Source organism: Meles meles, chromosome 21 (assembly GCF_922984935.1).
Source record: "Meles meles chromosome 21, mMelMel3.1 paternal haplotype, whole genome shotgun sequence".
Lineage (NCBI taxonomy): Eukaryota > Metazoa > Chordata > Mammalia > Carnivora > Mustelidae > Meles > Meles meles.
The window spans coordinates 24,023,185-24,046,656 of NC_060086.1; the positions used below are offsets into that span (position 1 = coordinate 24,023,185).

General features: G+C 43.7%; 2 protein-coding genes across 2 annotated transcripts in view; one reads left to right on the plus strand and one right to left on the minus strand.

The window, feature by feature from the left end:
* LOC123933383 overlaps positions 1-23,472 on the minus strand; it is a 348,492-nt gene that overhangs the window by 273,015 nt on the left and 52,005 nt on the right. The gene's annotated exons all lie outside the window — the stretch shown is intronic.
* LOC123933598 (leucine carboxyl methyltransferase 1-like) lies at positions 2,490-22,499 on the plus strand. Its single transcript, XM_045992942.1, has 5 exons — positions 2,490-2,648; positions 7,106-7,206; positions 17,904-18,024; positions 21,794-21,899; positions 22,468-22,499. The coding sequence occupies exons 2-5, from the start codon at positions 7,196-7,198 to the stop codon at positions 22,497-22,499; spliced, it is 270 nt and encodes an 89-aa protein (XP_045848898.1). The 5' UTR covers positions 2,490-2,648; positions 7,106-7,195.

Below are 23,472 nucleotides of genomic sequence, written 5' to 3' on the forward strand. Positions count from 1 at the left end.
CTCTCTTTGCTTTCTTTCCCCTTTTCCTTTTAAAAGTGTGTGTGTGTCTGTGTGTTTGTGTGTCTGGGTCTGAGCCTGCGTGTGTGCACCCATGATGTCCCAGGTGTATACTTCTGTGATACATTTACACAGTGACGGAATTTAAAACAGATGTGCATAGGTCCCTGTTCTTCAATCTTTACAGAATGTTTCTCAGTGATTTGCAAAAGATGCCAAAATAGATTTTTTCGTGAAAATCTCCATTTCCAGCTTTCCTGGGGAGCATCCATTCCGGTAGCATCAGACCCTCAGTCCCACCCCCACCGCTCCCCGCTGTCTGTACCTGACCTGCGCTGCCCGTGATGTCTCCTCCTTGTTCCCTCTGCTTGGGTTTTCGCTCTCACGTTTGAATTATGAGTGTTGCCAGCAACACTCTGCTCACCTCTAAGCCTTTTGAACCCAGGGAAACCTCTTCCAGAATGTTCCATCGTTTTCAGTCTGTGTCTGAGGGAGTAGTTCAAGGGACTTCTTTTTTTTTTTTTTTAAGATTTTATTTATTTATTGACAGAGAGAGATCACAAGTAGGTAGAGAGACAGGCAGAGAGAGAGGGGAAGCAGGCTCACTGCTGAGCAGAGAGCCCGATGCGGGACTCGATCCCAGAACCCCAAGATCATGACCTGAGCTGAAGGCAGAGGCTTAACCCACTGAGCCACCCAGGTGCCCAGTTCAAGGTATTTCTTTTTTTTTTTTTTTTTTTTTTTTTAAAGATTTTATTTATTTATTTGACAGAGAGAGATACAAGCAGGCAGAGAGGCTGAGAGGGAAGCAGGCTCCCCGCCGAGCAGAGAGCCCGATGCGGGACTCGATCCCAGGACCCCGAGACCACGACCCGAGCCGAAGGCAGCGGCCCAAACCACTGAGCCACCCAGGCGCCCCAAGGTATTTCTTAATAATTGCTGTCAGGAGCCATGCCCAGCGAGGATGGCCTTTGTGGTTGGTGGACACAGATGACACAGGAACCGTCAGACAACCAGACAGGCCTCTATGCAACCACAGTGCCATACTCCTGCTCCTAGTGAAGAAACTCCCCCAGAAAAGAACATCTCCCCCATCCCTTGTTTCCCTCCTACGAATTGTAAGTAGATCCTCTGCAGGCTTTGCCGTTTCCTGGTGTAGTTGTTTTCTCCACACTGTAGCTGTCACAGTTCTCTTCATATTGGGTGAATACTTGGGTCAGGAGGATTACTGATAACAAAAAAGTTACCACCTTGCATTAGCTTTGATCCATCAGTGCAGAAATGTATGAAGTAGAAAGTAAACACGCTCCATCATCTCTCCCCCCACCAAGAGAAGCAGCGTTCAGGGTGTTTCCTCCTGTGGATGAAGAGCACACCTAGAGATGGAAAATATCACACATGAGAAAACACACAGAAAGATAATCCAGTGCCTGGCACGTAGAGCGTTCCATAAATTGTTGTTGAGAGACCATATATACACATTGAATGAATATGTAGGTTGTAGTTCAGTATATATCTGTTGAATGAGTGAATCTGTATTTCTCAAAATCCGTAAATTCAGGTGTCCTTTTAATAAAGTGAATCATTTATACGTCCTGCTTTGTAGCTAGCTCGCTCTTTCTGCAACTTAGTGACCCATGACTATCTTCGTGTCGTCATATATAGGTCTGCCTCATTTCTGATGGCTTTCTAGTTCTCCTCAGCATGCAAATTCCATTTTCCTTAATGTACTCAGTACCGATCGTCCTTTAGACAGCTGCGTGTTTTATGGTGTTCTCTTAAGCGGTGCTGTAGAAAGCACAGGTACACGTGGGTATGTACAGCAATTGCTGGCTCAAGGAATTGTCCCTGGTGAATTCTAACAGCTACTGCCAAATCGTTCTTCGAGACCCTCTTTACTGATTTGTATTTTCATGAGAGTAGATGAGGGTTCCCTTTCCGTACACCGTAATGCTGGCTGTTATCATTTAAAAAATTCTGCCGAACTGCCAAACCTATTAAGTTAAAAAATTTTAAAGAACTTTGTGCTGATGAGATGGAGTATCCTTCCTTCCTTTTACTGGCCTGCTGGATTTCTTTGTAAATGTCCATTGGAAATGTTGCAGTTTCATTTTCTTTTCAGTTTCTGGGAATCCTTTAGAACATTAGGATATATTCTTTTTTTTTAAGATTTTATTTATTTATTTGACACACAGAGATCACAATTAGGCAGAGAGGCAGACAGAGAGAGGGTTGGGGAGGGGGGAAGCAGGTTCCCTGCTGAAGTAGAGAGCTGGGTTCAGGGCTCGATTCCAGGACCCTCGGATCATGACCTGAGCCGAAGGCAGAGGCTTTAACCCACTGAGTCACCCAGGTGCCCCAAAGATATATTCTTTGATCAAAGTCCCTCATCAGCCTTTTTTGGGCAGATTTTTTTCTTAGTCTTCTGCTTGCTTTTGAACTGTGTGTTTGTGTCTCATGTAGACACATTTTCTCGTCCTTTGCTTTGTAGTTTTTGATCTTGCCGCCATACGGAGAAAGGAGAATTCGAGTAAAAATAAGGGACATATAAATATGAGTGAAGACCTGAGAAAAATCATAGGTGATCATAAAGCTGGCACAAATGTCATCGAAATACTACCCTGCATCATCTGACCCATGAGGATGTGACTGTAAGATCCTCCACTATTTCTTTATGATTAGGAAAGGCAAAGTGTTGGTAAACTGGCATGTGCTTGACTGTTCGATGCATCCTGATTTCGGGAATGTTAAAGCAGAAAAATATATGCATCTTGGAATTGACACTTTTGTTAAGCTGAATTATGCATGGGGTGGAAAATTCCAAGTATATAAATAGGCACACAGTGAAAAATCAGAAGGAGTAAATCAGGTTCTCTTACTCTGCTCCTTAAATCCTCCTGCTGGTTGGGATCCACACGGTTAAGCAGGTCTCTGTCTGCCTCCTGACTTGACTCTTGACTGCAGTCATTCTGAGCTGGCCACATTGTCGTGCCGCAGCCTGACCATGCCACGCTTACCGTCACCTTCGGATCTTCCACTTCCTTCTACCATGGCCTGGAACTCTTTTCCCCTAATTTTGCTTGCCAGTCTCCTTTTGATCACCTCTGTCTTAGCTTAGCTGCTGCCTCCCCTGAGAAGCTCTCCATGACCAGCAGGTGAAAGACTGAACCCTGTCCCTCCTACTCTTTTTGTTTTTCATCACCTTTTATTTGCTTCATAGCACTTAACACTCTGATATTCTCTTAATTCTTCCCTTCTTTAATGATTCATTGTCTCTCTCCCTTCTCTGGGGCAGGTAAGCCTCATGAGAGGTAGTGACCTGTCTGTCTCCTGTTCATCACTGTGTCCCCAGCACGTGGAACAGTGCCTGGCATGCAGAGATTGTTGATTGAATAAATAACACACCTGAATGGCCAAACAAACGAATGTGTTGGTATTTTTGTAGTACATCTCAACTCTTTTTTTTTTTTTCGAATGAGGGAATCACTCACTCCATGCACGCCTTTTAGCAACATGTACATTATTTGCAAGAAGGGGCACAAGTGTTTGGGAATCATTTGATCTCATAATAGGGCAGATGTGCCTTCAGAGTCTATATATTCCTTTTCTCACTTGGGGATTGTAGCACCTGGAGCTCTGACTTTGGGTTTCCCTGCTTCCGTGATACCTAGCAGGCTCCTAGGAGGTATGTCTTTTAGCTCGTGGTGTGTAGCTCAGTGTATTTGAGTCAGCTAAATGGGGTTATCTGCATCATGAGGGTGTTCAGACGCACTATGGTTTAGCCTCTTTCCCTTTTTCTACTGTGACCGCTCAGAGCCGAGAGAACCTGAGCTATTGGCAACAGTATAGGATGGCTGTTGGATATTCCAGTTCCTTCCATGGTCTGTACCCTTGAGGAAGCTGAGCAAGCAGTGCTTCGGGTATACCACCAAGCAGTTTGCTTTTTTTTTTTTAATTATAATCCATTTTTAAAACTTTTTTTTTCCCATTTTATTTATTTTTTCATCGTAACAGTATTCATTCTTTTTGCACAACACCCAGTGCTCCATGCAAAACGTGCCCTCCCCATTACCCACCACCTGTTCCCCCAACCTCCCACCCCTGACCCTTCAAAACCCTCAGGTTGTTTTTCAGAGTCCATAGTCTCTTATGGTTCGCCTCCCCTGCCCAATGTCCATAGCCCGCTCCCCCTCTCCCAATCCCACCTCCCCCCAGCAACCCCCAGTTTGTTTTGTGAGATTAAGAGTCATTTATGGTTTGTCTCCCTCCCAATCCCATCTTGTTTCATTTATTCTTCTCCTATCCCCCTACCCCCCCATGTTGCTTCTCCATGTCCTCATATCAGGGAGATCATATGATAGTTGTCTTTCTCCGATTGACTTATTTCACTAAGCATGATACGCTCTAGTTCCATCCACGTCGTCGCAAATGGCAAGATTTCATTTCTTTTGATGGCTGCATAGTATTCCATTGTGTATATATACCACCTCTTCTTTATCCATTCATCTGTTGATGGACATCTAGGTTCTTTCCATAGTCTGGCTATTGTAGACATTGCTGCTATAAACATTCGGGTACACGTGCCCCTTCGGATCACTATGTTTGTATCTTTAGGGTAAATACCCAGTAGTGCAATTGCTGGGTCATAGGGTAGTTCTATTTTCAACATTTTGAGGAACCTCCATGCTGTTTTCCAGAGTGGTTGCACCAGCTTGCATTCCCACCAACAGTGGAGGAGGGTTCCCCTTTCTCCACATCCTCGCCAGCATCTGTCATTTCCTGACTTGTTAATTTTAGCCATTCTGACTGGTGTGAGGTGATATCTCATTGTGGTTTTGATTTGTATTTCCCTGATGCCGAGTGACGTGGAGCACTTTTTCATGTGTCTGTTGGCCATCTGGATGTCTTCTTTGCAGAAATGTCTGTTCATGTCCTCTGCCCATTTCTTGATTGGATTGTTTGTTCTTTGGGTGTTGAGTTTGCTAAGTTCCTTATAGATTTTGGATACTAGCCCTTTATCTGATATGTCGTTTGCAAATATCTTCTCCCATTCTGTCAGTTGTCTTTTGGTTTTGTTAACTGTTTCCTTTGCTGTGCAAAAGCTTTTGATCTTGATGAAATCCCAACAGTTCATTTTTGCCCTTGCTTCCCTTGCCTTTGCCGTTGTTCCTAGGAAGATGTTGCTACGGCTGAGGTCGAAGAGGTTGCTGCCTGCATTCTCCTCAAGGATTTTGATGGATTCCTTTCTCACATTGAGGTCCTTCATCCATTTGGAGTCTATTTTCGTGTGTGGTGTAAGGAAGTGGTCCAATTTCATTTTTCTGCATGTGGCTGTCCAATTTTCCCAGCACCATTTATTGAAGAGGCTGTCTTTTTTCCATTGGACATTCTTTCCTGCTTTGTCGAAGATGAGTTGACCATAGAGTTGAGGGTCGATTTCTGGGCTCTCTATTCTGTTCCACTTAAAACTTTTAATTGATGATGTTTTTAGGCGTACATAAAAATAAACCTGTGAATCTCTATGTATGCAACACCTAACTTTAACTATGACCAACTTCCTGTACCAGTGGTTCTAAAAGTGTAGTCCTAGACTAGAGGCATCAGCACAACCTAAGCACTTGTCAGAGATACCCATTTCTTTCTTTCTTTTTTTTTTTTTTAAGATTTTGTTTATTTATTTGACAGACAGAGATCACAAGTAGGCAGAGAGAGAGGAGGAAGCAGGCTCCCCGCCGAGCAGGGAGCCCAATGCCGGGCTCGATCCCAAGACCCTGGGATCACGACCTAAGCCAAAGGCAGAGGCTTTAACCCACTGAGCAACCCAGGCACCCTGAGATACAGGTTTCTAACTTTTGAAAGAATTTGAAAAAATTTCTACTTTCGAATGAACTGCTGAATTAGAAACTCAGGGGGGTAGAGCCCGTCAGTCTGTTTTAACAAGCCCTCCAGGTGATACTGATGGCTGCCAAAGCTTGAGAACCACTATATAGACCATTTCATCTGATCTCTGCTGGACTATTTTATTTTATTTCAAGATTTTATTTATTTGTTAGGCAGAGAGGCAGGCAGAGAGAGAAGGGGAAGCAGGCTACCGCTGAGCAGAGAGCCCAATGCGGGGCTCCATCCCAGGACCCTGGGATCATGACCTGAGCTGAAGGCAGAGGCTTTAACCCACTGAGCCACCAGGTGCCCCGTTGCTGGAGTATTTTAAAGCAAATGTTATCATTTTGTTTTACTTCGGTATGGAAACAGTATTCCTTTAATCACAATATCTCACAGATTGGCACAACGTGTAGAAGCAGCCAGCCAATTGGTACCATTGTTTCCATAGGCTTATCCTTTGAACTCCTCATTCCACTCATACAGACCTACTTGACAGTTGCTTCATAATGTTTATATAAAGATGTTCACTGCAGTGCCTCAGATGGAGAAAACTTGAAAATACCATATGTCTGATAGTGAGAGATCAGTTGAGTAAGTTATTTTATCCACTCTGGAATGCTAGGAAATCATTGCAGAGAATGATGTCATTGATATTACCGTTAAATAAGGAAAGCAGTTTTCAAAAGAAGAATTGGCCCTGTTTGTTTTTTTCTGTGTGAGGTGTGTATGTATGTTTGTGTGAGAATGTGTTTATGTTGTATATGTGAGTTTAGGCACATAGGAAAAAGGACCAGGATGTTCTACACAAAAATACTAATAGTTATCTCTGGAAGATGTGGTTTTAGTTCATTTCTACCCTCTTCATTCCTGATTTTCCCCCCCACAATGGAGTGTGTATATATATATATTTTTTTTTTAAGATTTTATTTATTTGACAGAGAGGGAGATCACAAGTAGGCAGAGAGGCAGGCAGAGAGAGAGGGGGAAGCAGGCTCCCTGCTGAGCAGAGAGCCCAAGTGGGACTCGATCCTAGGACCCTGAGATCATGACCTGAGCCAAAGGCAGTGGCTTAATCCACTGAGCCACCCAGGCGCCCCGCAGTATGTATTTTTATAATGGAGAAAAACAATAAATTTACTTTAATTTTGAAAAAAATCATATCCGTTGAAATTATAATTTTTTGATGAATTTTTGTTGAAATGATCATCTCTTCTTGGATTTGCAGGTGGACACCTTGGATTCAAAGAGATATGCTGTTATTGGAGCAGATCTCCGAGATTTACCTGAACTGGAAGAGAAACTAAAGAAACGTAACATGAATCCACAGTGAGATTTTTTTTAACCTCTTATGCATTTGTGACTTCTTGCTAATAGGAGATAAGGCCAGTTGAAATTGCAGCATGATACTTCTGTCCATTTTTTATTCTGAGATATTATCTCATTGCTACTGAGAGTGGTTTTCTGTAGTATTTTTAGAAGCAAAGTTCTCAGTCAAGCCCGTTTTCCCATCAGAATAATGTGCATTGCTTTTGTAACATACTGATGCCTAACATCATAAAGCTTGAGAGAAGATAATTATATGCATAGAAACGTGTAATTGCAATATACAAAGGATTAGAATGTGGAATATATAAAGAAAAGCTACTACTGAAAAAGGTAAGTCCCATAGGAAAACAGGCAAAAGACAGATGACAAGGCACCTCAAAGAAGGAAGTGAATATTATATGAAAAGTTACTGAACCTCAGTAGTAATCAATCAGATGGAACTCTATTTTACTCCAGCCACGTCAGCACAAATATAAAAGTCTGACATTATCAGGTGCTGGAAGGTTATATGAGAACAAGACGGTCCTGCACAACTGATGCAAGTGAATTTGGGACAGTCATTATGAGCAACAGTCTGGAAGTATCTACTAAAATTGCAAGCTTGTGTGCCATGTTGTATAGTAATTCATTCCACTTTTGGTTGTGTGCACCTCAGAAAGGTCTGCCTGTGCAAGGAGGATGTTCATCATGGGCACTGTTTTCAGTAACAGAAAAATGGAACCATTCTAACTATCCATCAGGAGAAGAGTGAGTGAGCAGTATGTAAAAGGCATGACCTAGATCAGCATGGAGAGAGGTCAAAAACAAAATGTTGCATGAAAATAAAAAAGTCAAGATACCAAATGTGTATCAAACCCTCAAAATACAGTACTTCCATGATTACATCTGTGTATCACAGAAGTATTTTAAAAATGGACCGGAAGGGTTCACATCAAATTCTTGGGAGCAGGTACATTTTGGGAACAGTGGAGGAGAGTGAGATATGTGGTTTTAGCACACTGATACTGGTCAAAATGAGACTGGAATTTAACAGTAGTGGAGGGTAAAGACGTGTCTAGAAATCTTACTGTTAGTGAGGATGACACTTTCAACAATAATGGAGGTAAGTAACTCAAGAGAGAGGTTTGAGGGGAAGGTAGGAGAAACAGTTACTTAAAAAATAAATTGAAGGCAAAGAATCAGTGGCCAGTGGGGAAGGTAGGAGAAACAGATAGTTAATTAAAAAATAAATTGAAGGCAAAGAATCAGTGGCCAGTGATCAGAGAGTAGCTGTTCGGGAAATCACTGGTAGAGAAGAGGCTGTAGAGTGGACAGAGGACCAGAGCCTTGGAGGGAAGGGAGAGCTGTCCTTCTTCCGAGAAGAGAGGAAGGCGGGTGAGGACAGGTGGAAATACAGGTGAGTTTGGGCTGATGCAGGGGAGGGAGTGTAGGGAGTTGAAGCTTGACCTTCCGGGTCCATCTTTTGTTAAAGTGGTGATGGCTGTCACCTCTGGGCTTTGAAGTTCTTGTTTACGTGTTTAGCCTAGAATCGAAAACCAGGTTGTCGTTGTCGAGATGTGTATTTCCACAGTTGCAGATGTTGGGGATGGCGCTCACACACCTGGTGCTTATCGTCTGTTTGTCTGTCTCACTGAGTGTTCAGAGAGCAGGGCCAATGCACTGTACATAATATGCCTCTTTTTTCCTTTGTGGAACCCTTTAGATGGTTTCCAGATGGTAGCGAGCAGAGCGTTCTTTCAGCGAAAGGGAAGTCTCAGTGTTCAAGGACACCACTGGTTTTCTTGGGGGCATATTAATGAGTGATCAGTAGGCTGCTTCCAGCTGACGGTGCTCAACCTGGAGCCCTCTCAGAATGAAGCAAGCCCGAGTGTCGGAATCTCATCCTGGGCTCCAAGTGACCTCTCCTGCTTACAAGTATTTAGTAGGGGCAGTTTTTTTCTGAAACAAACAACCCCCCAGAAAAGCCTCTTTGAGCCTTAATTTCATTTATCAACTGGGGTAAAAACTACTCCACAAGATGGTCCTGAAGATTAAGTTAAGTCTGCTGCGAAAGTGGTTGAACAGAATTGACAAATAGACTACAGTCTCCTGTAGATTACTGCGGTCACCATGGTAACCAGCTGCCACCTACTGCCACTGTAGTGACCCACCACGGGAGCAAATCTGCCAAAAGAATAGGAAATATCAGTGACAAATCAGGCTAGCTCTTGGAAGGGAAGTTTGCCTCACCTTTGGACATCGACAAAATGGATGAAGAGCAGTTGCTGGGACAAGTATTAGAATTAGGTATATAATTCTCCGGGGCTTTGTTTGTGCTCCGTATTTTCCTTTATGACTGTCTTTGCTTTGCTTTCACTTGTATTTTGAAAAGTATTAATCCGATTTTTAATATTGCCAATGGCTACCTCCTAAAACTACACTGAAATATGTTAAACTTTTCATTTTCAAATAATTCAAATCTACAAGAACGTTGCAAAAATCATACAAAAAATTCCCACATAGCCTTCTTTACCTGGCTTCCCCACGTGATAGTGTCTTAAGGACACTTTTGCATTAAAACGGTTATTGGAGCTGTAGTTCTCTAATATCAACCTGTTAATTGGGGTCTTAGAACTTTCTCCCCACTCATTTGCTTTTTCTAATCATTTCTGTTTATATAATCTGAGGTTTTAAAACTTAGGTTGTTGCCAATTTTAAAAAATTATTTTGAATACTTTTCTTTCTGATTTTCAACTTTGTTTGCAACTCAGACTTCGTTGACTTTCCTCTGGATTTAGTGCCCTCGGTTTCTTTATACTGTGATCCAGTTGAGTACAGAGAGCACTTGGATATATATTCTCAAATAACTTGAATTATATACCATTTCATGGTCAAAAAAAAAAAAAGGAAAGAAGAAAACCAAAGAACAGTAATGATGGATAGTTTGTTCTGTGATTAGGTCAGAGATGGCACTTTTTTCATGGGGAGCCTTTCTAGTGATAAAGAGTCTACACCCTGAGCCCAGGTGTATAGCTTCCATTCTGACAGTAACATATACCATGTGCTTTTCAACTGCTTTCTTAGGTATTCGAGTTCAGACAACTTATTTGTTTTGAGAACCGCCACCAGTAAAAATAGACAAATATAACCCTCTGCGGCATGCCTGGGTGGCTCAGTTGGTTCAGCATCTGACTCTTTTTTTTTCTTTTTTAAGATTTTATTCATTGATTTGACAGAGAGAGAGAGACAGTGAGAGAGGGAACACAAGCAGGGGGAGTGGGAGAGGGAGAAGCAGGCTTCCCACGGAGCAGGGTGCTCGATGTGGGGCTGGATCCCGGAGACCTGGGATCATGACCTGAGCTGAAGGCAGACACCCAACGATTGAGTCACCCAGGCACCCCGAGCATCTGACTCTTGATTATGGCTCAAGTCATGATCTCAGGGTCATAGGATCAAGCCCCATGGTGGGCTCTGTACTCAGCGGGAGCCTGCTTGAGATGCTGTCTCTCCTTCTCCTTCTGTCCCTCCCCCATCCTCTGTGTACATGCTTACTCTCTAAAATAAACAAATAAATCGTTAAAAAAAATTTTTTAGGGGCTCCTGGATGGCTCAGTGGGTTAAAGCCTCTGCCTTCAGCTCAGGTCATGATCCCAGGGTCCTGGGATCAAGCCCCACATTGGGGGGTAGCAGTCTCTGCTCAGCGGAGAGCCTGCTTCCCCCCCCCCCCCCCCGCACCACCGCTGCCTGCCTCTCTGCCTACTTGTGATCTCTCTCTGTTGAGTAAATAAATAAAATAAAATAAAACCACTTGCTTTGTGTGAAAAATAACAATAAGCCATGAGGAATAGCCATATTTAGGGACAGAGAAAGAAAGAGGACACAGTAAAGGAGTGAGAGAAGGAGCAATAAAGGATCCAGGAATAAACCAGCGGAGCTCACATAGTTTGAGGCTGTGTTCCCTTTTAAGAATTAAGGGTTTTAGAGATTTTTCTAGGAGTTTATTGCTTATTTCATAATTTGTTCATTACTTCGGGTCTGTTGAATCGGAGTGCATACTAACCAATGTAATTTCCTGAAGATTGTTCATGTTCTTGTCAATTCTTGATGGTAAAGACATATGAGAATTATATTTGGTTAAACAAGTATCACCATTTCTGTGTTTGTCAGTCAGTTTTTAATGTGTAACAGAGTCTCTCCAACTCAGTGCTTTGGAAAACTTCCACTTTAGAACAGCTCACAATCTAGACACACAAGTTGCTCAAGATTCTGTGAGTGGAGAGATTGGGCTGGGTGTAGCTGGTTGGAACTTCTGCTGGGGCCAGGTATAGCTGATATCCCCTCAGGTTCACTATATGTGGACAGCAGGAGGATAGGATGCCTCATTTTATTGCACAGGGCCTCCCCTCCAGTTGCAAGCTAGCTTGGGTTCATTCCCATGGTGGTTTAGGTTTCCAGGCGAGAGAGCGAGGGCCCGTGTGCAAGTGATCTTCAAGCTTCTGCTTGCGTTACGTTTGCTACTGTTCCCTTGGCTAAAGCGAGTTCTACAACTAACCCCTCCCCCCATACCAGGGGAAGGAAGAGTCTCTGCATCTGGAATGGGGGAGTCTGCTGTGTCACCTTGTCACCACGTGCAAGTGTGGCAGGGGAGAACTTTATTTTTATTTAAACTTAAGTTAATTAACCTATAATGTGTTACTAGTCTCAGAGATAGAGGTCAGTGATTCATCAGTCTTCTATAACACCCAGTGCTTATTACATCCCACGCCTTCCTTGAGGTCCATTCCCCAGTTATCGCCTCGCCCGACCTCCATGACCTCCTGCAACCCTCAGTTTGTTTCCTATGATTAAGAGTCTCTTTCGGTTTGTCTCCCTCTCTGGTTTCATCTTACTTTATGTTTTCCTCTCTTCCTCTATGATCCTCATGATCCTTTCTTCCTCTCTTCCTGTATGATCCTTTGTTTCTTAAATTCCACATGTGAGTGAGATCATATGGTAATTGTCTTTCTCTGATTGGTATAGTTCGCTTAGCATAGTACCCACTAATTCCAGGGCACGTGGATGGCATAGTCTGTTCAGCATCTGCCTTCAGCCCTGCCTTAGGATCCCTGCTCAAGGGGGAGTCTGCTTCTCCCTCTGCCTCTCTGTCCCCCTGCTTCTGTTTTCTCTGCCTCTCAAATAAATAAATTATTTTTTAAATGCCCTCTAGTTCCAACCACATTATTGCAAATAGCAAGATTTCATTTTTTGATGGCTGAGTAATAGGTGTGTGTGTCTCTGTGTGTGTCTGTGTATACATGACATCTTCTTTATCCATTCATCTGTCGGTGCACATCTGAGCTCTTTCCATAGTTCGGCTATTGTGGACATTGCTGCTATAAACATTGGGGTGCAGGTGCCCAGTTGATCACTGCATTTGTATCTCTGGGGTAAATCCCTAGTAGTGCAATTCCTGGGTTGTAGGGTAGCTCTACTTTCAACTTTCTGAGGAACCTCCATACTGTTTTCCAGAGTGCCTGCACCAGCTTGCATTCCCACTAAGAGGGTAGGAGGGTTCCCCTTTCTCTACATCCTTGCCAACATCTGTCGTTTCCTGAGTGGTTAATTTTAGCCTTTCTGACCAGCGTGAGATGGTATCTCTTTGTGGTTTTGCTTTGTATTTCCCTGATGCCGAGTGATATGGAGCATTTTTTCATGTGTCTGTTGGCCATTTGAATGTCTTCTTTGCAGAAATGTCTGTTCATGTCTTCTGCCTATTTCTTGCTCGGATTATTCTTTGGGTGTTGAGTTTGGTAAGTTCGCTATAGATTTTGGATACTATCCCTTTATCTGACATGTCTTTTGCAAATATCTTCTCCCATTCTGCCAGTTGTCTTTTGGTTTTGTCGACTATTCCCTTTGCTGTGCAAAATCTTTTTATCTTGGTGAAGTCCCAATAGTTCATTTTTTTGCCTTTCGTTCCCTTGGCTTTGGAGATGTGTCTAACAAGAAGTTGCTGCCGCTGAGGTCACAGAACTTGCTGCCTGTGTTCTCTACAATTTTGATGGATTCCTGTCTCATGTGTAGGTCTTTCATCCATTTGGAGTCTATGTTTGTGTATGGTGTAAGGAAATAGTATAGTTTCATTCTTCTGCAGGTAGCTGTCCAATATTCCCAATACCATTTGTTGAAGAGACTGTCTTTTTTCCATTGGATATTCTTTCCTGCTTTGTCAAAGGTTAGTTGACCATAGAGTTGAGGGTCTGTTTCCAGATTCTATATTCTGTTTCATTGGCCCATTTGTCTGTTTTTGTGCCGGTACATACATACTCTCTTAATGATTACAGCTTTGGAACAGAGCTTAAGATTGGGATTGTGATGCCACAAGCTTTGTGGTGCCATCACCAGATTGTGATGCCATCAGCACTCCTTTGACTGTTTGGGGTCTTTTCCGGTTCCATACACATTTTAGGATTATTTGTTCCATCTCTGTGAAAAAAAGTTGATGGTATTTTGATAAGGATTGCATTGACTATGTAGATTGCTCTCGGTAGCATAGACATTTTAACAGTATTTGTTCTACCAATCCATGAGCATGGAACATTTTTCCATTTCTTTGTGTCTTCCTCAGTTTCTTTCATAAGTGTTCTATAGTTTTTGGAGTACAGATCCTTTACCTCTTTGGTTAGGTTTATTCCTAGGTGTCTTATGGTTTTGGGTGCAATTGCAAATGGGATCGACTCCTTAATTTCTGTTTTTTTCTGTCTCCTTGTTAGTGTATAGAAATGCCACTGATTTCTGTGCATTGATTTTCTATCCTGCAACTTTGCTGGGGTGGAGTCTTTTGGGTTTTCTGCATAGAGTATCATGTCCTCTCCAAAGAGTGAGAGTTTGACTTCCTCTTTGCTGATTTGGATGCCTTTCTTTCTTTCTTTCTTTCTTTCTTTCTTTCTTTCTTTCTTTCTTTCCTTCTTACTTTTTATAAAATTTTATTTATTTGATAGAGAAATCACAAGTAAGCAGAGCATCAGACAGAGGAAGAGGGAGAAGCAGGTTCCCTGCTGAGCAGAGTGCGTCTTCAGGACTCAATCCGAGGACCCTGAGTTGAAGGCAATTAACCAACGGAGCCATGTAGGCACCCCTGCCTTTTATTTCTTTCCGTTGTCTGATTGCTGAGGCTCAGACTTCTAGTACTATGTTGAACAGCAGTGGTGATAGTGGACATCCCTGTTGTGTTCCTGACCTTAGGGGAAAAGGAAAAGGTTCTCTTTTTCCCCATTGAGAATGATACTCCCTGTGGGCTTTTCATATATGGCTTTTATGATGTTGAGGTACATTCCCTCTCTCGCTACACTGTGAAATTTTGGTCAGGAAAGGATGCTGTAGTTTGTCATATGCTTTTTTTGCCTCTGTTGAGAGGATCATGTGGTTCTTGTCCTTTCCTTCATTTATGTAGGAAATCATTATGGATTGATTTGCGGGTATTGAACCACCCTTGCATCCCAGGAATTAAATTCCACTGGTCGTGCTGAATAATGCTTTTCATGTACTGTTGGATCCTATTAGGTAGTATTTTGGTGAGAATTTTTGCATCCATGTTCATCAGGGATATTGGTCTGTAATTCTCCTTTTTAGTGAGGTCTTTGTCTGGTTTGGGGATCAAGGAAATGCTGGCCTCATAGAAAGAGTTTGGAAGTTTTCCTCCCATTTCTGGTTTTTGAAACAGCTTCAGAAGATTAGGGATTAATTCTTCTTTAGCTGTTTGGTAGAATTCCCCTGGGAAGACATCTGGCCCTGGACTTTGGTTTGTTGGGAGATTTTTGATTACTGCTTCAATTTCTTTGCTGGTTATGGGTCTGTTTAGGTTTTCTGTTTCTTCCTGTTTCAGTTTTGGTAGTGTATATATCTCAGGAATGCATCTGTTTCTTCCGGATTGCCTAATTTGTTGAAACATAGTTGCTCGTAATATGTTGTTACAGTTGTTTGTATTTCTTTGGTGTGTTTGTCTCCTCTTTCATTCATGATTTTATTTATTTGGGTCCTTTCTCTTTTCATTTTGATAAATCTGGCCAGGGGATTATCGATCTTTATAAATTTGTTTATTTATTTTACTTATGTGACAGAGAGAAATCACAACTAGGCAGAGAAGCAGGCAGAGAGAGAGGAGGAAGCAGGCTCCCTGCGGAGCAAAGAGCCCGATGCGGGGCTCGATCCCAGGACCCCGGGATCATGACCTGATCCGAAGGCAGAGGCTTTAACCCACTGAGCCACCCAGGTGCCCCGGGGATTATCGATCTTATTAATTCTTTCAAAGAACAAGCTCCTAGTTTCATTGATCTGTTCTACTGTCCTTTTGGTTTTATTTTATTGATTTCTGCTCTAATCTTTAGTATAGGCTTTATTTGCTGTTCTTTCTCCAGTTCTTTAGGTGTAAGGTTTGGTTTTGTATTTCAGATCTGTATTGTTTCTTGAGAAAGGCTTGTATTACTATATACTTCCCTCTTTGCTGCATCCCCAAATTTTGAACAGTTATGCTTTCATTTTCGTTGGTTTCCATGAATTTTAAAATTCTTCTTTAGCTTCCATGTATTTGAGTTCTTTCCAACTTTCCTCTTGGATTGAGTTCCAGTTTCAAATCATTGTGGTCTGAAAATATGCAGGGAATGATCCCAGTCGTTTGGTACCAGTTGGGACCTGATTTATGTACCAGTAGGTGATCTATTCTGGAGAATGTTCCATGTGCACTTGAGAAGAATGTTTTTTGTTTGTTTGTTTGTTTGTTTTTAAAGATTTTTATTTATTTGACAGAGATCACAAGTAGGCAGAGAGAGAGGGGAAGGGAAGCAGGCTCCCCACTGAGCAGAGAGCCCGATGTGGGGCTTGATCCCAGGACACTGAGATCATGACCTGAGCTGAAGGCAGAGGCTTTAACCCACTGAGCCACCCAGGTGCCTCACGAGAAGAATGTTTATTCTCTTGCTGTAGGGTGGAATGCTCTGACTATGTCTGTGAAGTCCATCTGGTGCAGTGTGTCACCCAGAGCCCTTGTTTCCTTGTTGATCTTTTGCTTAGACGACTGTCCTTTGCAGTGAGGGGGTGTTAAAGTCCCTGACGATTCTTGTATTATCACCAATGTGTTTCTTTAATTTTGTTATTAACTGGTTTATATAATTGGCTGATCTCAAGTTAGGAGCATAAATATTTACGATTGTTAGATCTTCTTGTTGGATAGACCCTTTATGATATAGTGTCCTTCATCATCTATTATTATAGTCTTTGGTTTCAAATCTATTGGTCTGCTCTAGGGATTGCTGTCGTAGCTTTCTTTTGATGTCCGTTAGCATGATAAATGGTTTTCCACCCCCTCACTTTGAATGTGAAGGTGTCTTTGAGTCCAAGATGAGTCTCTTGCAGATAACATATCAATGGTCTTGCTTTTTTGTCCAATCTGATATCAGTGAGCCCTCAGAGGAAAGCAGTCAATCACTCCTGTCTCCCTGGCCTCCACCCACACTCCATCCTCAAGCAGCCTGGGACCGAGCATTTCTATCTCAGGCACATGATCCCTTTCAAGTCCGCAAACTGTGCCGACTCCTGCAGTGTGCACCCGTGCCACGCCTCCCAGGGGAGGAAGGGGGATCTTGTGGTGGTTCTGCTGCTTACTGGGCCCCTAGTCCGGGAGCAGTCAGCTGACCATGCCTCGGTTCGCAGCTTATAGAAACCCCAAGCTGAGAACCCCCTCGTGGGCTCTCTTGACTGCAGCCGGCTTCCCTGCTCCAATGCCCAGGAGCTCTGCCACACTCAGGCACCCCCGGTCTTTTTGGGACCCTGGGATCCTGAGACTACACTCTCCCACCCAGGATTCTGCCCTGCTTTGCCACCTGAGCACCGTTCAGGCAGGGACATCCCTCACCAGGACAGACGTCTGAAAGTTCCGATTTTGTGCTCTGCTGCTCTGTCACTTTCTGGTGCCGGTTTATGGAGGCTCCCCCAACCCCGCGGTTTATCTTCGGGTATATGGCCTCGGATTCACTTCTCTGCACCTCCTACCTTGCAGAACGTGGTCCCTTTTCTATTTGTAGAGTTGCAGCTATTATTCGATCTCCGGTTGCGTTTGCGGGTGTTCAGAGTGATGTGACAGTTGTCTGACTGAATTCCTGGGACCAGACTAAAGCAAGGTCTCCTACTCCTCCACCATTTTGGTCTGTCTGGGGTCGGTGGGGGGGGGGAAATTGGTAGCTGTGTCCACACAACACCACGTGCCTTTAACACTGTTTCACAAGCGACACAAATCCTTACTCATTGCTCCCCTTTTTACAGTCTGAAACTTTGGGTCACGATGGTGTTCTACATCTATGACTACATTGATTGTTGATGTGCTTGCTCAGTGCGTCTTGTTTTCCTGGGGTGTGAAAAACAGGCTTTTACTGCCCCACCGGTCCTGCCACATGTGTGCCATTAGAGAGTCCCACTTTTGTTAATGTATACGTGACAACTTTATTCATTCATTTCTTAATTTATTTATTTATTTTAGGGGGGAGAGAGAGAGAGCATACGTGCAGGGGGAGGAGCATAGGGAGTCGGAGGGGGAGGATTTCCAGCAGACTCCCCACCGAGTGGGCTTGATCTCACTACCCCGAGATCATTACCTGAGCCGGTGCTTACCCAACTGAGCTGCCTAGTCATCCCTAGAGAGTCCGTTTGATGAATACAGGTGGACGTGCCTGTTTTCTTCTCTTAAGATGGCCAACACTCCTGCTCACCGAATGCGTGCTGGTTTATATGACTCCGGAGCAGTCGGCCAACCTTCTCATGTGGGCAGCCAGCAGTTTCGACACTGCCATGTTCACAAACTACGAACAGGTAAATGGGAGCATGAGACAGTTGCATTCTGCCCTTCCATGGCGGCTTAGCACTCCCTGAGCAACCTCGGTATGTTTTCCCACTTACTCTTTTCCTTCTGCCTCTGGCCACTCACATACCTCCTTTTTCATTGATTCTAGCAATCCCCAGCATCCTTGATTTCTTGATTTCCAGCGAACTTATGGCCAAAGTCTTTGAAACTTCTATCTTGGCCTTAACCGAAATTTTTTGAGTTCTTTTATCATTGTATTTCCTGTAGAGTCAGACCTTGGTGAAGGGGATTTTGGCTGTCCTATGCGTGGAGGGGTAGCAAACTCTGATTCCTTCAGAGGCAGGAGTGATGCAAATGGATCACGTTGGCCAGTGTAAGGCAGGCAGGAGTGGTGAGGACTATGGTGAATCAGAGTGTCCATGTCCCATCTGATGGGACGGTCCCTGCTCATAGCCAGTTGGTTGTTACTGTGTGGGTGTGTGAGTTAGAGTTGAGAACTCCCAATTTTTCAGGACCTTGGTCCGAGACCAGTCTTGGTTTATTTGAAAAGAAAATTTCCTGATTTCTGAGATCACCGAGTTTGGACCACTGGCTGCCTGTTTTTCTCTTCTGACCTAGTGGAAAGGATTATGCTTTTGAGGTTTAAAATTACTCAGCTTGGGTCTGAACCCTGGCTCTTGCTCTTATGCCTGGCTCAGTGACCTTCAGCAGAATTGCATGGTGGTTGGGATTCCATGCTCTGGAGGTAGACTCCTTAGCTGTGTGACCTGGACAAGTTTCATAACCTCTCTGTGCCTGTCTCCTTATCTGAAAAATGGGAATAATAACAGTCCTGACTTCATAGGGTTGTAGTGAGGAGTAAGTGAGTTAATTTGTACAGGGGCATTTATGGCGCTGTCTGGCTGTCAGGCAGGCCTGAGCTGTTCTTTGGATCTCTTAGAGCCTCAGGTCCTTGTTGTTGTTGTTGTTTTAAAGATTTTATTTATTTATTTATTTGTCAGAGAGAGAGAGAGATTGAGAGCACAAGCAGGCATTGTGGCAGGCAGAGTCAGAGAGAGAAGCAGGCTCTCTGCTGAGCATGGAACCCGATGTGGGATTCGATCCCTGGACCCTGGGATCATGACCTGAGTTGATGGCAGCAGCTTAACCCACGTGGCCACCCAGTCATCCCCCGGGTCTTTGTTTTAAAGGGAAAACTTCTCTGGATTATTAAGGGAACTCATGGGATGATGTGTAGCAGTGAGCTTATGACAAGCACTGAATACATGGTAGCTAATTTTTTTTTTAAGATTTTATTTATTTATTTGACAGACAGATCACAAGTAGGCAGAGAGGCAGGCAGAGAGAGAGAGAGAGGAGGAAGCAGACTCCCCGCTCAGCAGAGAGCCTGATGTGGGGCTCGATCCCAGGACCCTGGGATCATGACCTGAGGCAATGGCAGAGGCTTTAACCCACTGAGCCACCCAGGCACCCCCACAGTAGCTATTTTTATTGCTTCTTTTATTTTGCTTTTACTGATTATACTTTTTTTTTGTTAGTCTCATTTTATTTTTAAATTTTATTACAGACAAGAGCAGTAAAGGCCTTGCCCGCTGCAACATACCTACGGACAGATCTAAGGCTAGACCTGGTTGACTTTTTTGCCACCCTGTGCCAGGTTCTTATATAGGCCAGGTTCTTATATAGGTATTTCTTGGTTGAGTTTCTGTAGATCCTGGGAATCTGTCTTTGCTCGCAGAATAGTATGCCTGGGGAAAATGAATTCTGCTTTCTGTTGACACACATTGTGAGTGTTCACCTGGGTTTGTCCACCTTGTTTCATTCATGTTTTCTCTCTTTTTTTTTTTTCAAGATTTTATTTATTTATTTGACAGACAGAGATCACAAGTAGCAGAGAAGCAGGCAGGGAAGGGGAGGAAGCGGGCTCCCCGCTGAGCAGAGAGCCCAGTGCGGGGCTCGATCCCAAGACCCTGGGATCATGACCTGAGCCAAAGGCAGAGGCTTTAACCCACTGAGCCACCCAGGCGCCCCTCACTTGTGTTTTCTGTTATTCAACAGGGTATGAATGTGAATTTTGACCACAGACCCTGTCACTTTGGGCAGGCCTGGGGAGGTGCCAGCTTTCACTCCATTGTCCAAGCCATCCCTAAACTGACGCGGTTCCCACCTCCCATCCTCATTTTGTGAATAATAAACATTTAACTTGATTTTCTAACAAATACAAAGTCATCGGCATACTCACGTGTATTAAATATTCCCAAACCTTCCATGACTTTCTGATCAGTAGTTTAAAATGACAAAAACCACATAAATGATGAGCATGTTAATACTGATACAAGGAGGATAGCAACTTTGTAGAATTTGCTGACTAGATAGCAGGCACATCCCACAAGTTTTGCATGTGTTAACTTACCTGATTATCACAATAGCCCCCCAGGTTTTGTGGGTCAGGGGGCCGAAGCACAGAGAATTAGACAGCTTGCCCGCAGCCACCCAGCCTCACAACTAGAAAGTGTCAGGCCGGGATTCCAACCCAGGGAGTGAATGGACGAAGCGTGTGCTCACAGACCCCCTTCGATCCTGAAAAATTCGTGGACAGTGTGACCATTAGTGCCCCATAACCCTCACACATCCGCCAAAAGAGAGTAATAGTGGTTCTTGTCTGACAACGTTGTCACGGAACTCTGGGAATCATTCTGTATATTAAAGCGATGAAGTTTAGATACTTGATTTGTGACAGGGTAATAGCACATACCTTATGGTAATGTACACTGTATTGTTTTGTGGCATTTGTGTGTATATACACATTAATAGTCTTTTAAACTGGTTTCAAATGGTTCTTAAGAAGGAACGCTACAGGGACGCCTGGGTGGCTCAGTTGGTTAAGCAGCTGCCTTCAGCTCAGGTCATGATCCCAGCGTCCTGGGACGAGTCCCACATCGGGTTCTTTGCTCCGCAGGGAGCCTGCTTCTCCCTCTGCCACTCTGTCTACCTGTGCTCGCTCGCTCGCTCTCTCTCTCTCCTGACAAATAAATAAACATTAAAATCTTTAAAAAAAAAAAAAAAGAGGTAACACTACATGCAAAATTTTTTAAAACAATCAAATAGGACAAAAGGATGGACAGAGAAAGGCAAGCCTTTCTCCTACCCTGGACTTTTGCCCTCTAATGTGGGAAGCGGCATGGCCAGATTCCAGAACTATGTTGTGCATATATAAATGTAGACAGAGGTGGTTTTTTTTCTTAAAGGTGGATAGGAACACATTCTACACATTCGTCTGTACCTTACCTTTCAAGAGTTTGTTACCTAAGAAATCATTCCATATCTGTGTCTGTCTGTATCTTCATGTACTTCCTCTTTTTTTCTGTTTTCATGGCAATGCAATACTCCATTAAATGGCCAGGTTAGAATTTCTTTGACCCCAAGTGAGGGGCATTTAAATCCTTCCCGGGTCCTTCCTGTTACACGAAATGCTGCCGTCAACATTCTTGCGCCCTTGCGAGCACACAAGAGTAAACCAGCAGAACAGCCTGCTGGCAGTGGCGTGGCCGCCTCCCAGGCCGAGCGCCGCCCATCCAGTTGCCCTTCTAGAGGCTGTCGCAGTGTACCCCTTGTCACCTCTGCATGCCGTGCCTGCACCCAACTCTGTGACCTGTCCTGGGTATCAACAAATGTCGGCCTTGACTGGTTAGAAATAGGGTGCTGATGTCTTACTTTGCATATTCGAGAAGCACAGAAACCTTTCTGGCTGATCCACTCTCCTCTTTCCCTTCCCAGGTGAACATGGATGACTGGTTTGGACAGACCATGATCGAGAACTCCCCAGATGTCAGGGTGCTACCACAGTACCACCACAGTGGAGCGATGGTTATCAAGAAGGGAGGTGAGGAGCACTTTTAAGAATCTCAGCTGGGCCAGTTTGCCCCCAGGGGATAGTTGGCAATATCGGAATACATTTTTGGTTGGAACAACCTGTAAGGGAGTGCAACTGGCCTCTAGAGACCAGAAAAGCTGCTAAATATCTTGCAGTGCACAAGCATATCCCTCCCCACAGCAAAAAATTACGTAGCCTGGGGCGCCTGGGTGGCTCAGTGGATTAAGCCTCTGTCTTCAGCTCAGGTCATGATCCCAGAGTTCTGGGATCGAGCCCCACATCCGATTCTCGGCTAAGCAGGGAGCCTGCTTCCCCCTCTCTCTCTGCCTGCCTCTCTGCCTACTTGTGATCTTTGTCTGTCAAATAAAAAAATAAAATCTTAAAAAAAAAAAATCACCTAGCCCAAAATGCTAATATAATCTGGGTTACTGGGTAACCAGTAACCTGCTAGACAGAGGTGCAGGGAATGGAGTTACCCTGTGCTTAATGTTGAAATAGATATACTGTGGATTTTTGCAAATGGTGGTAATTTAATTTTAGCCTAAATTACCCTTATTGGCACACCTTGACAAAGCAGTGATGAACAATGCTGAGAGCAGCCTAGAGTGACCCCAGATCTCCTCCATTCCATGCATCCCAACTTCCCAGTAGATAAAAGAACTCAAAGGTAACAGTTGGAGAGGACCAATGTAAACAAATTGTAGTAAACTTGAAAGCACTGAATGTTTCTAATTATATCACTTATTTTATAAACAGATAAATTTATTATACATTTTTTGTTATTAAAGTTACCCAGTAATTGATAATTACAAGGACAAATCTTTGCAGCTGATGGGAACGGGACAAATTATAGGCAGTACATAAAGTTTCACTGTTTTTGTTTTTTTTTTTTTAAAGATTTTATTTATTTATTTATTTGACAGAGAGAGAGATCACAAGTAGGCAGAGAGGCAGGCAGAGAGAGTGAGAGGGAAGCAGGCTCCCCGCTGAGCAGAGAGCCCGATGTGGGACTCGATCCCAGGACCCTGAGATCATGACCTGAGCCGAAGGCAGTGGCCCAAACCACTGAGCCACCCAGGCGCCCAAGTTTCACTGCTTCTTGAGGTGAAACACCTCAGCCTTGGCAATGGACCTGTAGATGATTCATATTGAACAGCTGTGCTCACATGTCTTAAATTTTACTTTTTAGAGATTCAAAAGGTAAAATCACCACTAGGGTTAAGTATACCACACCCAGCAAATGAAACGGATGGTAAAACAAAGCTGATTGTAACTAAAAGGTACTAATAGCAAGTGAAAACTGGGACCCAACTCAGTGCAGCACTGATGGGGACTGTATTACAAACAGCTCTTTAGGACTCCACCGAGCAGGGGCATCGCAGCCTCTGGTGGGAGTCCTCCGGAACTCCAGCAGCACGTTCGTTTGTTTCGGGGATGACATCTCGTCTAATAACCTCATGAAACTTAGAATGAATTCTATAGCATTGTGTATCATTTACCCAAAAAACAATAAAGTTAGGGGGCGCCTTAAGCCGCTGCCTTCGACTCAGGTCATGATCTCAGGGTCCTGGGATCGAGTCCC

What these genes read in the sequence shown, in the direction of transcription:
- LOC123933598 (XM_045992942.1), top strand. An exon ending in TGTTCACAAACTACGAACAG is followed by an intron (nt 18,025 to 21,793) that starts GTAAATGGGAGC and finishes TTCCCTTCCCAG; the next exon opens with GTGAACATGGATGACTGGTT. An exon ending in GATGGTTATCAAGAAGGGAG is followed by an intron (nt 21,900 to 22,467) that starts GTGAGGAGCACT and finishes TTGACAAAGCAG; the next exon opens with TGATGAACAATGCTGAGAGC.